We start from the raw sequence: 16,906 nt of genomic DNA, 5'->3' as shown, positions 1-16,906 counted from the left end.
AGATTCTTGCTAATTATGGAAATAAGCACACAGCACACCAATGAACACAAAGGCAGGGGATGTTTTCATTTTTACAGAGTTTGCTACAGCACGGGAATTGGCCACCATCACCTGACTGCACAGATACTCATAGTCAGGGGAGGGGAGAGGAAGCTTTTAGTGGATAAAGGGGACTCGGGTAGGCCCTGATGGGAGGTGGCTGGCCTGGGAAGACAGGAAGCAGAGCATTTTGTGACATCGGCTTGGGGAGTGTTTGTTTCCCAGCACTGCCCAAGCAAAGCCACAAGCAAGGTGGCTTAAAACAACAAGCATGTATTTCCCCCCAGTTCAGGAGTCTTAAGGTCTGAAGCGGAGGTCTTGGGAATGGACGGATTCAGTTCGCCCGCAGGCTCTGAGGAGTCAGTCTCTCCTCTGCCTCTCTCTTAGCTGCTGGTTTGGCTTGTGTCTGTATCACTTAACCTCTTCCTCTGGCCTCCATGGCCTGTTCTATGTGTCTTTGTGTCCTGTCTTCTTATAAAAAACACCTAAATCTAGTATAATGTCATTTCAGTTTCGTTACTGAAATGACAGTTTAGTGATGTTAGTTGAGTTACTGAAATGCGGTTTAGTCATCTGCAAAGCCCCGGTGGTCTGTTACATTATCGACGGAACTGTGTCTCCAGCCAAGTTCATTCTTGAAGCCCTTATGCCCTCCCACTGGAGCCGACCTGCAGGGAGGCAGTTAGGGGTCAATGTGGTCATCAGGATGGGGCCCTCATCTAAGACCACTGCTGCTCCTGCAGGAGGAGGAAGAGACAGCAGACAGAGAAGACGCTGCAGTGGGAGCACTGAGGAGGCGGCCTGCCAAGAGAGGAAGGCCAGTCTCTCCAGAGTCCAACCCTGACATGCTTTGGCCTTCCAGCATCTGAAACTGCAAGACAAAAACAACCAAAAAAATCCATTTCTACAGTTTACAATGTCCAGCCTGTATTGATTTGTTATATAAAGTTAATATCCTTTATTTCCAAATGAGGTCACACTGTAAAGTGTCCCGAGTAACAAATGAGGAGGAGTCACCGTGCAGCTCGCTGCAGGAGCCTGCTTCCACTTTCTCTGGTTGGGCTGTTAGTCAGCTTTCCGGCACTAGACCAAAATACCTGCAGCCCTCGGCTTGTCAAGAAGAAAGGCTAGTTGTAGGGGTTCTAATTCACAGTTTGGAGCCAACAGAGAATGCAGCACATGGTGGCCAGGTGTGCAAAACTACTCCCCTTGTGGCCAGAAAGTGAAAGGTGGCTGGGGGCAGGGGCGGGGTGGAGGGGGGTGCTGAAGGCTCACCAGCCCCTTCCAGAGCATGTCCCCAACAGTCAAAGGACCCCCAATCCACATCATCTCTTAGACTTCTTCTGCACTGCCACCTCAGGAACATGCCTCTAACCTCAAGATCCAAGCACTAGCAGTTGGCTTGAGTGGGGAGTGGAAGCCAGAGGGCGCTGCGCCTGGTGGACAGAGCCCTGCCATTCTGGGCCAGCCAATGGTGGTAGAGGTCTGATTTCCTGTGCTGGCTGTTGCTGAGCCCGGGGGGGTCAGAGTTCTTCTGTCCTGCCTGAGCTTAGTATGGTTCATAGGTGGTCCTGGCATCCTGTGGCTGAGTAGCTGTGATATGGAGTGAAGTGGCTGTCCTTGTAGGATATTAGCCTTCTCCCCTTTGAGATGGAGTATAGGGTTCTCAGTGGGGTGAGGGGAAGGGTGTTAAACAGCATCAGGCAGGCAATGGTGACTGCTGGGATGGCCCTGTCAGGCTGATGAGCCTGTTCTCCCTCCCGGTGGAGAACAACAGTTGGGGGAGGGGAGGAGTTTCATCCAGCTGTAAAATTCCATGACTACAGCTCCTGTGAAAACCAGTTCTATTGCAGCGGTTTCCAGTCTTCTTCTTCTTCTTCTTCTTCTTCTTCTTCTTCTTCTTCTTCTTCTTCTTCTTCTTCTTCTTCTTCTTCTTCTTCTTCTTCTTCTTCCTCCTCCTCCTCCTCCTCCTCCTCCTCCTCCTCCTCCTCCTCCTCCTCCTCCTCCTCCTCCTCCTCCTCCTCCTCCTCCTCCTCCTCCTCCTCCCCCCCCCCTCCTCCTCCTCCTCCTCCTCCTCCTCCTCCTCCTCCTCCTCCTCCTCCTCCTCCTCCTCCTCCTCCTCCTCCTCCTCCTCCTCCTTCTTCTTCTTCTTCTTCTTCTTCTTCTTCTTCTTCTTCTTCTTCTTCATTTCAGTGCATAATCTCTTTAACTGAGAGAAAGCTGGGAGTTAGACTCCTTTTTGTGCCCGTTAAACCAATGATTTAATTATATTTACTCTTATTTGGGACAGGAGGGTAATGGAATGAAACCATGACATGCCAACTGTTGCTCATGAAAGGTATAAGATTCTTAACAAAGTTATTTTAAACCAAAGAATTCAAGGAAAATCTGATTTTTTTCTTTCCTGGCGCTTGGGTGGTTTCTAAAACACATACCTTATGTAAGTCGCAATGATCGAAATCCGATGCTATTTAAATGACTCCCCAGCCTGCAGTCTCCTTTTTGGAATGAAAGGCAGGGCTTAGAATGCAAGGTTATTTTTAACCTTGCATAGAAAGTGGAATGACATGTTTATGGGCAATTTCTCCTTAAATAAAATAATAATAATTCACTTTGCAGTTCACATTCCCTAAAGTGAATGGACTAATTGAAAGGTTTAGGGGAGATCAGTGTCCACAGAAAGCACAGCACTGTCAACAGCTGTCAGTTGGTGGATCCTCTGTGGGCAGCAGCTGGAAAGCTGCTTGGGAAGAGCTGGTACCAAGGACACAGCATCAGGCTGGCTGAGCCCCCAGGCCTTCTGGGTAGAGCACCTGTCAGTCACTCTCAGGTCTGCATCCAAAGAAGGTAGAAAGCCAAATGCTCATCCACTCGCCAGGTGTTTCCTGAACGCGGGCTTAGCGCCAGGCTACGCTGAGACTTGGCAGCTCAGGCCTGGCCAGTGTGGCTGGAGCAGAGAGCACTATGGGCTGAGAAAGGCCAGAAAGGTGACAGGATCAGATCTTGGGGTTGAGGGTGGGGGGTGAGGTCTCAGAGGCTTGGGCAAGGAAGACCTGCTGCCTGCTGGGTAGAAGTAGAAAGGAGCAGACTGCATGGACTTGGGGCAGGGGCAGATTCAGAGGTCAGTGGAGTAGCCAGGATGCTGCTAGGAGTGGTAGTTGTGGGTAGGTGGGTGGATCCCAGAACAGCTTCGGAAGTGAAATGCCAGGCCCCCAAGGAGGCTAGGGAGGCAGGTGTATCAATCAGTGTTCAGTGTGTGACAAAGAAGCCATTCTAGGTTTTTCATATGACAGGAACTTAATCCAGGGAACTAGGTGCTTATGAAATTGCAGGGAAGGGTTTAAGGGGGAGGAACTATGGGAAGTGCTTGTGTCATAAGGACTTGGCCTTTGTCTCTGGAATCGGTACTTTTATAATGGGTACTGATGGCTCACACCTGTTATCCTAGCTACTCTGGAGGCTGAGATCTGAGGATCACAGTTTGAAGACAGTCTGGACAGTAAAGTTTGTGAGACTCTTATCTCCAATTTACCACCAGAAAACAGGAAATGGAGCTGTGGATCAAAGTGATAGAGCACTAACCTTGGGGGAAAAAAGCTCAAGGACAGTGCCCAAGCCCTGAGTTCAAGACCCATGACCAACAACAACAACAACAAAAAGAGGCTCCAGTGATCTGCATGGTCCCCATCACCATGTGTAGATACAGAGGGAAGGTATCTTTTATGACCAGAGTAAGGCCTTCATCTTTGATCTCTCCACAGAATTGAAAGAGATAAGTTTCTATTGTTTACAAGTTATCCAGGTGAGCCTATTATAGCAGCCCAAATGGGGCTAATAGAAATGAAATAACCAGAAACATCCAGTGCTCAAATCAAGAAGAGCGGTCTCCCAGTGCACCTCTGTAGCCTTGGTGGTCAGTGGAAATGACAGCAAGAATACTCAGCCTCCTTCCTACAGTCACCATGGTTAATGATACTTGCTTAATAATCAGAACTATAGCTGCAAGAAAGTCAAGGCACATCAGAAAAGTATGTAGGGCTGGGATGTGGGACCATGCAGTGTCCAGCCTTGACACCTGGATCTGGTGTCCCAGCAGAAAGATTCATGGAAGAAATGGAAATAGATGCTGAGTGCCTGCTGGACTGTTCAGAGTGCCAGATGGACTGTTCAAGGTCATTGCCATAATTTCCTTCCTGTACACTATGGTAGACAATGGGCCACTCACTGAGGAGGGCCAGCAAATGGTTCCAGTTGGATATTGGACATGTTAGGTCTGGATCTCAGGAAAAGATTGTAATTTGGGAGATGTCTGCAGAGATCAGTAAGTCAAAGCCAGGGACAGGAAGTAGAGGGAAAAGAGGCCTAGAGACAAAGTCTCATGAATACCGGCATCCTCAGGTTCCAGAGGATGGGGACTCACTGTTGCAGAAAGGAGTTTTAAAAAGCCAAGCAAGAATATTTCTAGAAGGTAGGAATATGACCTGGCTAACTCTCTAAGCATTTTGTTAAGGGAAGATACTGAGCTCAAAAGGCCCTTCTGGCTAGAATTGATAGAATTGCACATCCCTTTCAGGGCCATAGCTCTTAAAGCTTCTAGGAAAATGCAGCCTGCTTCTTTGCTGCATATTCTTCATCTGCCCCAAGTCAGTAACCACAGCTTGGTCTACTCCTCACCAGCATGGCAGCCCTCTTACTGCCTCTGGATCATTTGTTTCCCTGTCCACCCACACCAGGCCGGATGAACACTACAGAATACCATGAATGGATTTTACTGTATGTAAGAAGGGTGGGTGGGTGAATGGAGGGACAGGCAGGTGGACAAATGGATAACTGGTTGAGGGAGGTGGATGGGTACATGCGTGGGTGGGTGAATGGCTAATACATCTATGAGACCCTTGTCTACAGCCTGGTGCATAGTAAATACTCAAGAAATGCATACTGATTCCTTCATTTTCAGGAATCCTGAGAGGCGAATCAACCTGCAAGACCCAGCCCACAGGCTCTTGGAGGGAGGCTGGGGGTTCACAGGAACTCATTTAGCCATTTGCAGAGGGTCTGGAATTACTGGTTGAATAAGTTCATGTGTTTTGGGCCTCAAAGGAACAACACTGATTCAAAGCCATACTCTGTGCATCTTTATGAAGTATGCCTTGGGGACCCAAGCAATTTATAAGATGCTAGGGGAAATGCTTTTTGGCCCCAGGACCCTAGAATCTGCCTCCCCTCCAATGCACAAAAACCAACTGGCTGGAGACCTCCCCTCCTCTGTGCCCCTGGGCCCTGCCTGCAGTCCAGGTCTATGGAATGGGTATGTCCAGGGCATGTCCACTAGTGATGGAGAGACGCCTCTGAGCACTGAGGTTTGAAGGCAAGGGTCTGAAAGGGGGTGGGGAATGGCACCCTTCCCTCCTGTCCCCTGTCCCTGCCTCTCCATTCCTGGGCTGTGGAGGATGCTCGGATCATCCCTGCTTCCCTGAGCTCTGCTCACCTGCAAATAAATCTCTTCTCCCTACACCCACCACCCCCGGATTTCTGCAGCTTAAAGGCTTAGGCATGACCTCAAATGCCGTGTGTGCCCTGCTGATCACCGCCCCCCCCCCCCAATCTCACCATCCGTGGCAGGGATTTGAGCAGTGAGAGCAGGCTCAGGACTCTCAGGCAAGCACCATGACCTTGAACTTGGCCCAGGCCTCTCAGACAGGCAAGCATCATGACCTTGAATGTGGCTTAGGACTCCTGACTCCAGCAAGCCACGGGAGGAGAAAGAGGCTTCCTGGGAGACCTGGGTTAACACTGCTCCTATGGGCAGGCTCCCATGAGGCTTGTGCTGTCTGTCGCTCTTGGTGATCTCTGCCCTCTTCCTTCCCTTATCAGGCTGGTACTGTTTGCTCCCTTGCTTTCTTACATCAAGGCCAGACATGCTCTGGAGCCAAGGGGACAGAGGTACCTGTAGGTTTACAATCCCGTCCTGACACCTAAGTCCATCTTCTCCTTAACTCAGTTTCAGGAGGGTGGAGAGTCCACACCAGTTCCAGACACCAAGCAACCTCTGCCTGCCACAGCTCTTGCTACCCGTGCCACGGCAGGCCACACACAGTGGTGTGACGGCCTCGTCCCCTTGCACAAGGCAAGGGACTGGGCCAGACAAGCACCTAGTGGGAGAGCTGGACTGTAGGATGGCTGCAATGGGGTTTTCATGTCCAGCTCTCGTTCATATGGCTGGGTAACCTGAGCTGGTCTCCTCCTTCTCTGAGCTATCCTCTGTACCCTTCCAGCAGTCATTGAGGTACAGACTAGGGTGGGAATGATGGAGAAGTCTGTTTCACCAAGGACAGAGCCTCCCTTCAGGAGGCCAGATGAAGAAAGGCAGCCTGACTTGAGTCTAATTCTCAGTCACCAGCTCTCAAAACACGAGTTTCAGAGAACCTGCCAGGGTCTGGAATTCTCATGGCAGAAATGGGTATTGATCTGCACTGAAAACATCCCAGATGGCTTCGTTCCTTCCATAGACATGATCCTGGCCGCAGGAATGTCGACTCTCTAAATAATTGTCCTTCTCTGAGCAGACAGACCTTGAGGCAGATTCCTGCCCTTGGACCAACCGGCAGCAGAGATTCTATTACAGAAGTTTGATTACCAAGAGGGTGGCAGAGAGGGAGGGAACAAGGGAAGAGAAGAAGGGAGGGCGTCTTAATTCTCCTCTATCACTTCTTGTCTCAAGGTGGGATCCTTTTCTAGGTGCTTCGGGAGCTGCTGTTTTCTGCTCCTTGTTGGGAGAATTTGATCTTAAAACTCCATGGAAAGACCTTTGTGTTGAGAGCCTAGAGAAGGAAATTCTGGGTGGGACACTGGCCCCCTGGTCGCTGAGGGTGGGGGAAGGTAAGGTAATAGATTAGGATAAGGTAATAAGGTGATTCCACAGTTTACCTATTACCTCATTGATTCTGTAGGTTGGTGAGGTCTGTTGAGGACCATCTGCTGAGAGTGGCCTAGACACAGGATGGGATGCTGGACTGGGCAGGATGGATCTGATCTTTGCCTTCCAGAAGCTTCCAGTCTAGCAAAAAATATGTATCCATTGGTCATCTCAAATGGCAGGGACAGTGCGAAGGAACTTTCCTGGAGCATCCTGAGAGGATGTTGCTGAGAGCTGGCATGGCACTTGAACCCTGCACGTTTGGATCCAGTTTTTTTTTCCGCCAGTCCTGGCGCTTGAACTCAGGACCGGGGCACTGTCCCTGAGCCTCTGTGTGCTCAAGGCTAGTGCTCTATCACCTGAGCCACAGAGCTGCTTCCATTTTTTGAGTGGTTAATTGGAGATAAGCATCTCACAGGGCCTTTTCTGCCCAGGATGGGTTTGAATCCTGACCCTCAGATCTCAGCCTCCTGAATAGCTAGGATTACAGGTGTGAGCCACTGGCGCCAGCCCATATTTTTTGAGTATTCATGTCTCCTGTGCCAAGTATATATACTTAGGAATGAAACTGCTGGGCCAGATGGTAACTTGGGTGTATTCTCTGAAGAACTGCCAAACTGTCCCTTTTCACTTTCCCACAAGCCATGTACAAGGGTCCAGCATCTCTGTATCTTTGCTAACACTTATTACTATCCATCTTTTGGAGTGTAGCCATCATAATGGCTGTGAAATATATCTATCATACTAGGGTTGGTTGGTTGGTTTCAAAACACAAGGCACAACTAAAACCCCATCAGTTCTAAGAGGCTGGGATACCTGTGCATAATCCAGTATCCAGCACTCTCCTAAGAGCATTGATCTGCCTTGGACCCCAAAACAGCTGGCCTTTTCTCCTGCTGGCTAGTCCAATGTCATTGGGCAGTGCGCTCCTGGGTGGACTCTCAGGGCTCAGAAAGGCGATTGGGGCCACAGATCTCTAACTTCCGTTATCTCCTCTTGTCTTGCAGCAATTCATGAGTTTCCCACAGACCTGTTCTCCAATAAGGAGCGACAACACGGAGCTGTCCTGCTGCATATCCTTGGTGTGAGTGCTTCTCGGGGTGAGGTCGCCAGGGTGGCACAGCCACGGCCTGGCTGAGGTCCCAGCAAGGCCGTGCAACAGGTCCAGGAGGAGAACAGACACAGCGCCCTTTTGCCCACCAAGAAACAACATCTGAAGTCTGCTAGGCGACCGGGCTCACATCATACAGCTAGTGGCCCCAGAGCCAATGCAAGGACACAATTTTTTTTTTTTTTTTTGGTCCAGTTGTGGGGCCTGAACTCTGGGCCTGGGCGCTGCCCCTCAGCTCTTCAGCTCAAGGCTAGCGCTCTACCACTTGAGCCACAGCGCCACTCCTGGCTTTTTCTTTTTGCTTATGTAGTGCTGAGGAATTGAACCCAGGGCCTCAGGCATGCAAGGCAAGCGCTCTACCACTAAGTCACCTTCCCAGCCCAGGACATAATTCTTAATGTCTCTTTATCTTCTTTTATAGACTAAGGGATGACACACCTGCTTGCATATTGGAAATAGAAGTCAAGGGCAGGGCAGGGCAAGTGCCTGCCCCGTGATTCCTGAGACTCCTCCAGCTCTGCCCCCTCCCCGCCCCCCCCTCATCCCTTCACCCCTCCTCCAGTGCTGGGGGTGGGGATTAAAGTCCTACCCACTCACCTAGTCGGAGTGGGTCCTAAAGCCACCAGTGATCTCCTTAGCATACAGGAGACTTCAAAGATCCCACGGGCTTTCGGAGTTGCATGCCACAATCCTAGGGGGCACAAGAGGGAATGTATATTTTTTTTATACCATGTACTGTAGGAGGAAGTCTGAGCCCAAGTGGCCGGGGTCTCATCCCCACTGCTTCTCAGCACATTATTTCCCCTCTCTGAGCCTCAGTTTCCCCATATCAGTCAGTGGGGAGATGGCGGGCGCTGGGTTTTCCTACTTGCCTGTCCCCAGCATCAGCCTAGATATCTGATTTGGGGTCCAGTGGACCCTGGGGAGGCCCTGGGGGCTCTCGCTGACCCTGTCTCGTTTCCCCCCCAGGCTTTGTACATGTTCTACGCCCTGGCCATCGTGTGTGATGACTTCTTTGTCCCATCCCTAGAGAAGATCTGTGAGGTATGTGTGAGGGACGGGGACTCTGGTGCCGCCTGGGATGACGGAGAACACGTGGCACATGAGTGGCCAGGACAGGAAGGCCACAGTGAGATGGAGACATAGAGGACACGGTCCCGCCAAGCCCCAGGCGTCGCCGCCAAAGCCACCAAACACCAGTGACAGATGGTGCTCCCTCCCAGAACTTGGCACAAGTGGTGCCAAGTCATTGCTCAGATGGTCCAGCTTCCCGGCAGCCCATGGGCGTGTGTACCAGACCTGGCTTAGCACATGGGTGGGTGCAGTGAGGCTGGTGGTGCAGGTGTGCACCTGTGGAGGTGGAGGTGAGGTCCCAGGGGCAGATCTGCATCCCCTAAAGTGCTCACCGGGGGATCCTGAGCTCTGAGGATAGGAAGCCCCTCCCTCTAGTTAACTCATCGAGTTTTTCTTAACTTTCCTTTCTTCTTTTTCCCAGTACACAAATCCCCCCAGTCTACCTCTTGGTCTGGGAAGGAAAGGACTTTTGCTTACAGCACATACCCCGTGTACCCCGTGTGACCCGAAGTCCTTGCCGCCTTTCACCCTGTGAGGCCGCCAGCTGTGTGAGGCCATGTTGTCATGGGTAGATGGAGGCAGGGGCACCCCTATAATTTTACCCACTTCCAAAACACAGTTGGGGGGTGGCGGTGGTTAGTGTCGTGTACACTGGGGAGTCACACCCAAAGAGTGACCTGACTTCTCCTTTTCCCCTTCCACCCTTCAGGCCCCTCAGATAAAGACACCAGGCTATTAGGGCTCCACCTTGCAACCCCATGAAATGGGAGTTAGGGGAACAGTGGCTACTGTAAGTGGTCTTTGGCTATTTCTGCAACCCAGTGGTGACCCCTACCTCCCCCCTCCCACAAGAAATAGTGGGTCCTTGTAGTATTGGTCGTAGTGACAAGATATCTTACATAAACAAGTTAAAGGAACAAAGATTTGGTATGTATGTATGTACATATATGCATGTATGCATGTATTGTGTGTGTGTGTGCACGTGTGCATGCGTGCAAGCATGTGTGCCAATACTGGGGCTTGAACTCAAGGCCTCCCACTGTTGTTTGGTTTTTTTTTTTTTTTTGTTCCAAGCTGGTGCTCTATCAATTGAGCCACTGCTCCAGCTTTTTGCTGGTTATTTGGAAATAAGAGTCTCATGGATTTGTCTGCCCATGATGGACTCAAACCTTAATCCTCCTATCTCAGCCTCCTGAGAAGCTAGGATTGCAGGCATGAGCCACCAGTGCCTGGCTTTAGGAGCAAAACCTAATTTTATCTGATGGTGTCAGAGGTTGTAGTCTGTGTTGGCTGGCTGGCTCCATCACTTTGGGGCCCTTGGTAAGGCAGAGTGTCATGGCGGGAGGATGTGGCCCTTCATGACAGTGGCCAGGAAACGGTGACAGAGGGAGCCAGGAAGGGGTAGGGGACTAGATGTGGCCCCCATGGACATGCCCCCAGTGGCCTTCCTCCAACTGCCTCGCCTCCCAAAGTTTCTATCTCCTCCCACTAATGCTGTCACATTTATGAACCCACCGGTGGGTGAATCCTCTGGTTAGATCCCAATGCTTGTGATCACCACTGGGTGACAATCCTCCACCAGCTGGTGGCCCCTGGGGAGACATTTGGGGGCACATTTCCCATCCAAACCACCATAAATAGTGATTATGCACCCCCAGACCCTGACAGGGCTGAGAGCTTGTGGCAGCTGTGGCTTTGGGGCTGGCCCCTGCCCTTTGCGGTAAGATGTGACTGACTGACTGACAGCATCCGGTGGCCATGCCAGGTCCCCCTAGAGCCACCCAGATCCCTTAGGATGGAGAGGTGAGCAAGGGTGATGGCCGTGGCACTAGAGGTTAAGACCCATGTAAGGAGCTTAGTGAGAGCCATCAGAGGACAAGGGGCAGGGAGCGATCAGGGAGGTGATCGGGAGCTTCACTGGGAGCGTCCAGGTGAGAAGGCGGTCAGGAGTATTGCCGCTGGAGAGAAGTCTGGGTAGGTTTCATGGAGGAGGTGGGTACTGGGTCTTCAGAAGTAGGACGGATTTCAATAAGCAGAGAGGAAAGCCAAGGTTGGGAAGAGGCAGGACAGGAGGCAGTGCAGTCTGGGTTCTGCTCAAAGAGATGAGTGAGGCTTGGTGGGCAGGCCAGGTAGCTGAGCTCCGGCCTTGGGGATCAGCGTGATGTCCCTCAGCCTGGTCAAACCCAGGGCTCTGATACTGTGAGGTGCCTTTCTATAGCTAGCCAGCCCATAGGGAGAGGGAGCTAGCAAGCCCAGGCTTCCAGGGTGCAGCCCTACATTCTAGATGAGAGGGTGGGCCTCCCTGCCACACCTTGGCCTCCCCGGTCCACAGGGCCTGGCGTGAGTTCTCAGCCTCCTTCCTGCACATGAACCTCTTTGCCAGGCCTTCCATGGAGAAGGCATTGTTTGGAGCAGGACCCAGGTGGGTGCCGGGCGTTAGCCCCTACCTCCTGATACCCTGGAGATGATCACTAGCTTGGTGGACCCTTGCTAGGCAGTGCTGCCTAGCTCAGCCTGTTTTAGGCTGTAGGAACCCCACCTAACAAAGGCCGGGGGACTGTCAGCACCCTCTACCTTCTGTGGTCCAAAGGGGGCATGGCTGGCCCAGTGTGGGTGCAGGGTGCCCAAAAGATTTCATCAGGGCGTGTTTTGGAACAGAATGGTAGCTAGTGGGGAGGGAGAAGGGGTTGTGGGCCGTGTGCTGGGGTGGGGGAGGATAGGCTGCAGGGTAGAGGAATCACACTCAGCTGTAGCATGGCTCCTCTGAGCGCCCTGGCAGCCAGAGCCCAGGTACCGTGCCCAGCGCATATGCACGGCTGTGTCACCCCTGAGCGCCTGTGGTCCCCTCTGTTTCAGAAACTCCATCTGAGTGAAGATGTGGCCGGAGCCACCTTCATGGCTGCAGGAAGCTCGACGCCAGAGCTGTTTGCCTCTGTGATCGGTAAGAAATGGCCAGCTGCTGGGATGAGAGAGAGGAGACGTGGAGAGAGCGAGAGAGAGAGAGAGAGCGCGGGCTGGGCGCCAGCATGGGGGAGGGGGTGGGTATTAGCTCGGAGCCTCCATTTTCACATCTGTAAATCCAGAGGTGCAGGGGCCATGTCTTAGGATGTGGGGTGCTAATGGGCTTCTTTCAGTAGTGGTAAAAATGTTCGAAATTGTGACTGGTTTGGATGGCACAATTCTGTGCGTATACAAACTCACTGAATCCTAGTCTTTAAAGGTGTGAATAACACCTCAATCAAGTTATTCCAAAAACTGGGAGCTGCCAGGCACTGGTGGCTCATGCCTGCAATCCTAGCTACTCAGGAGGCTGAGATCTGAGGATTGAGGTTCAAATCCAGCCCAAGGCGGGTAAGTCTATGAGACTCTTATCTCCAATTAACCACTAAAAACCAGAAGTGGAGCTATGGCTCAAGTGGTAGAGTGCTAGCCTTGAGCAAAAAAAAGCCAATTAGCAGCATGAGGTCCTGAGTTCAGCCCCAGTACCAGTACAAATATTAAAAATAATAATACTTAAGAATTAAAAAGAAGAGCATTGGGGAACTGTCCCAGGGCCCTCCACTGTCTGGTGTGAATGTCAAGGGTGTTGTGTTTGCTGCTGAGAGCATGGGGATGGTGGGAGGGGCAGGCCTGAGGGGCAGGCCTGGCCTGGCGGCCAAGGCCCACAGTGGAATCTTCTTTCAAGGCGTGTTCATCACACACGGGGATGTGGGCGTGGGGACCATTGTGGGCTCTGCCGTGTTCAACATCCTGTGCATCATCGGAGTGTGTGGACTGTTCGCTGGCCAGGTCAGTGAATGTAGGGTAGAGATCAAGCTTCTCTGGAGAGGGCTGGAGTAGAGGTGGGCGCTCCTGCGTCTGACCCCATATGCCTGTTGTTGCCGGCCCGGTACTCTGGGGCTTGGCTTTGTTGCCCCCCACAGGCTGAAGCTGGCTTGTGGCTTGGTACCTACAGATTCCCAGAGGATACTAGACTTTGCAGCCTCATGCGCACAGCCCTGCCTTGTTTGGGGAGACAGAGGTGTGCAGCCAATCATACTTGAAGAGGCCATGGGGTACCCTTGTCTCCACTTTGACAGCCGGTTCTGGTGTGAACTGTGCCCAGCCGCTACCTTGGGCGAGGGCTGGTTTTACCACCTCCTCGAAGATTATGGGTTTCTATTTTCTTCCCCAAGTGTAACAAAGGTCCAGGGGCAGCCAGGGAGGAGCCCCAGGGCCCCCTGCACCTGACGGGGTGGCTGGGGGGAGCTGGGAGTCCAGGCCGTAGCCGCTGACAGTCTGTGCTGGGGCAGGTGGTGCGTCTGACGTGGTGGGCCGTGTGCAGAGACTCGGTGTACTACACGCTCTCGGTCGTCGTGCTCATTGCGGTGAGTTGGCACTCCCACCGGGACTCAGGGGGCCAGGGCCTGGGAGGGCACACACCCCTGCTTGTCTGCCCCTGACAATGTGGCCAGCACCTACAGCCCCCAATATGGAGGTGCTGACCCCTCCCTGCAATCTGATTGACCATCACCCCCTCCCCCAACACACCCTTCCTACTGCACTGTGCCTCCCCTCCCACACACTCATACCTGCTCATTATATTTTGGAGTGGGGGGTATCTCCATGGTAACAAGGCTTAGCAAAGCCAAGGCCCACGCCATGGGGTCCACCTGGGAAAGCTCACGCATTTGCTTCTCAGAGGCTCTGTGGGGAGGGGGGTCATGTTTGTCCTTCATTTGGAATGAATAGGCCCCCGTTTCTCTCTTTTGCCTTCTAGTTCATATACGATGAAGAAATCGTGTGGTAAGTTGCTAAAATTTATGGTTGTTTTCCAGCAACCTTGTTTATTGGGTTTGCTGGGCTGTCTTGAGAATTATTATTTTTTACAACCCCTATGCTAATTAACTTGGGGAAGTTAAAAGGATGTCATTCTGAGCAATCTTGTCTTTTTCCTTTCAAAGTGCTGAAAAAAAAATTGTTTTCCTCAGTATTCACACCCTGCCGGATAAGCCAGAAAACTAAAATGATGACAGGTTTTTTTGTTTTTTGGGGGAGGGGGGATGGATTTTGTACCAAGAGAGGGACTCCAGTACCAGGTATAACAAGGTAATGATGAGGGGGAGGGGGCAGGGTCACAGGTCACAGGTGCCCCAGTACCACACAACATCTGAGCCCACCCTCTCACCTTGGTCATGGAGAAACGTCAGAAGAGCTGAGTCTCTTACCATGAAAAGCAAACTTTTTGTTTTTCCAACATCATTTTGTATGTTTCTGTGAAGGTGTTCTTTTTTTTTTTTTTTCTTTTTCTCTGGTCCTGGGCTCTGTCCCTCAGCTCTTCAGCTCAAGGCTAGCACCCTACCACTTGAGCCACAGCGCCACTTCCAGCTTTTTCTGCTTATGTGGTGCTGAGGAATTGAACCCAGGGCCTCATGCATGCAAGGCAAGCGCTCTACCCCTGAGCCACCTTCCCAGCCCTAAGGAGTTCTTTTTTTTTTTTAATTTTTCTATTAAGTAGTGATACAGAGAGGTTTCAACTCCACAAGTCAGATGATGAGTGCAATGTACCTGCCCAGTGTCACCCTACCCATCATTCTCCCCCATCTTTTCCCCCTCCCATCCTGACCATCCATCTTTACATAATCTACATTGAATGTAGTAACTGCTTTTGCTCATCTTTCCTCCCTCCTTTTGGGTCCTCCCCCATTACCTCCTCCCACCCATCCCCCCCCCAAAAAAAGCCTTACCTTTCTGGTATTCATTTTGGTGAACAGTTTGTTAATTGTTCAGAGGAGCTAACACCATTGGGCTCCCTCCCTGAGTGCCCAGTCCTGGTCCTTTCCTCAGTGTGTTTGTGTACATATGCAGATAAGCCTGTAGAAAAGCGAATGCTTCCAATGAAACTCGGGAAGAGACTCACCTTTAAGCCATGAATTAAGAGACAGCAAGCCCAGAGTTGAGAGGAACAAGGGCAGGCTCTACCCTGGGGCCTGAGTGCTCATATTCACAGCCGTGGGAGCCACCTACTTATTAGCAAGATGCAGAGCCTGCCTCTCATGGTACCGTCTGTGAGAAATCCTCCGATGGCAAGGTCGAGGATTTCACTATCTGCCATGTGCACAGACACCCTGGCTTGGGCCCCATCTTGGCTTCTCTTTCTCAGCTACCCTAGCAGCCATAGATGCCCTCTACAAGTCCCCTCTGGCTGAGGGTGTGTGGGCACCATGTTAGCAAAGAAAGTGCTCCCAAGTTGCCCACAGCCCTGGCCTGGTATGCACAGACTTTGTGAAGCAAGCAAGTGAAAGCTCACGTGGCTTCTTAGGGCCTGTGGTCAGAGACCCACAGTTTATAGGGTTGGCTGTGTCCACAAGAGCAGTGATAGTATGTTCCAGAATCTGTGGGGGAGGAAGGGGTTGTGTGCACCAGTATTGGGACTCGAATTTATGGCCTCTTACTCTACCTAGCCCTTTCAAGGTTGGTGTTCTACCACTTGAACCACACCTCCACTTCTAACTTTTTTTTGCTGGTTAATTGGAAGAGTCGCACAGATATTTCTGTCAGGGCTGGCTTCAAACTGGGATCGTCAGATCTCAGCCTCCTGAGTAGCTAGGGTTACAGGCCTGAGCCACTAGTACCTAGCTGTTTCCGAATCTTGAGTGACCTTAGGTTCATTTTAGTGTGGCAGCTTAGTCTCTCCAGGTAGCTGGGGGTTGGGGACTTTGCCTGAGTCTTGTAGCTGGCAGAGAATGGGCTTGCTGAGTGATAGGGCAGCTCTGGCTAGGATATCTCACCCTCCTGCCGGGGGCTGGGGATGGGGGAGGTGAGGCTAGCCCACCCACTGCGGTCCTGTGCCGCTCCATCCCGCCTGCAGTGCCAGGGTTTCTAAAAGTAACCACACTCTCTTTTGTGTCTTCGAGGTGGGAAGGCCTGGTGCTCATCATCTTGTACGTGTTTTATATTCTGATCATGAAGTAAGTGCCCTCTCTCTCCTCCTTCCACTCACCCCTCCCACCTTGCGCAGAGGAAAGGAGAGCCTCAGAACCCCCAGTCAGGTTTGGCAGTCCCTCTGCTAGAGACAGTGCTAGGAAGCTGCCTACGTGGGGATGGATGTTCAGGCGCTGTTTTGGGGTGCAGGGCCTACCGGTGGAGTCATGCCAAGTGGCTGGGCAGCTTCCTCTGAAGTAGGGTAGCAGCCACTCTTACGATAGTTGAGTGACTCTTCCATAGTTCAAGACCACCCTTAGAAACAAAACAAAACAACGGGAGGCAGCTTACCTTCTGCCCGAGGGCCACAACATGATACAAGTGTATGTGTCCCATGCACGGGCCTGGGTGTGCAGGCACTAGGCTCTGGACCCTACACCCAAGGCCCCCACAAGCAGTGCTCATCACCGACTCAGAGGATAAAGTTCTGCTACCTGCTTCCTCACATAGAAGGCAGCCACTGGGGGACAAAGGTGGTATGATTCCATGTAGAAGTATCTCGAAGATCCAGGTTCATAGAGACAGACACAGATTCGGGGTTAGTGAGGAACTGGGGTCTGAGTATGGGGAGCTATTGATTAATGAGTACAGCACTGCTGTCTGCCTTGGTTAAAAAAAAAACTTGAAAATATTGGTGATCATTACATAGCCATGTGAATAGAATTAATGCCATGCAAGCGTGACTGAAAAATGAGAAATAAATACAGGGACAAATTATGTTGTGGATATTTTCTACCAAAAAAACCCAAACAAACAAACACACACAGTATGAGCAAAACCTTATGTGGGCTCTGAGACATTTA

The 16,906-nt window shown here is 51.5% G+C and overlaps 1 protein-coding gene across 2 annotated transcripts in view; it reads left to right on the top strand.

Moving 5' to 3' along the window:
- The window catches only part of LOC138810503 (sodium/potassium/calcium exchanger 4), a 129,399-nt gene that overhangs the window by 68,417 nt on the left and 44,076 nt on the right, over window positions 1-16,906 (top strand). For both annotated transcript variants that reach the window (XM_069997701.1, XM_069997700.1), the window contains exons 3-9: window positions 7,963-8,039; window positions 9,036-9,110; window positions 11,997-12,081; window positions 12,826-12,929; window positions 13,433-13,507; window positions 13,900-13,925; window positions 16,037-16,090. In XM_069997701.1, coding sequence (XP_069853802.1) covers window positions 7,963-8,039; window positions 9,036-9,110; window positions 11,997-12,081; window positions 12,826-12,929; window positions 13,433-13,507; window positions 13,900-13,925; window positions 16,037-16,090 — 496 coding nt within the window. The remainder of the gene's footprint in view (window positions 1-7,962; window positions 8,040-9,035; window positions 9,111-11,996; window positions 12,082-12,825; window positions 12,930-13,432; window positions 13,508-13,899; window positions 13,926-16,036; window positions 16,091-16,906) is intronic.

Source organism: Dipodomys merriami, unplaced genomic scaffold (genome assembly GCF_024711535.1).
Source record: "Dipodomys merriami isolate MVZ:Mamm:240054 unplaced genomic scaffold, mDipMer1.0.p SCAF_50, whole genome shotgun sequence".
Lineage (NCBI taxonomy): Eukaryota > Metazoa > Chordata > Mammalia > Rodentia > Heteromyidae > Dipodomys > Dipodomys merriami.
This window is presented reverse-complemented; position numbering and strand designations above follow the sequence as displayed.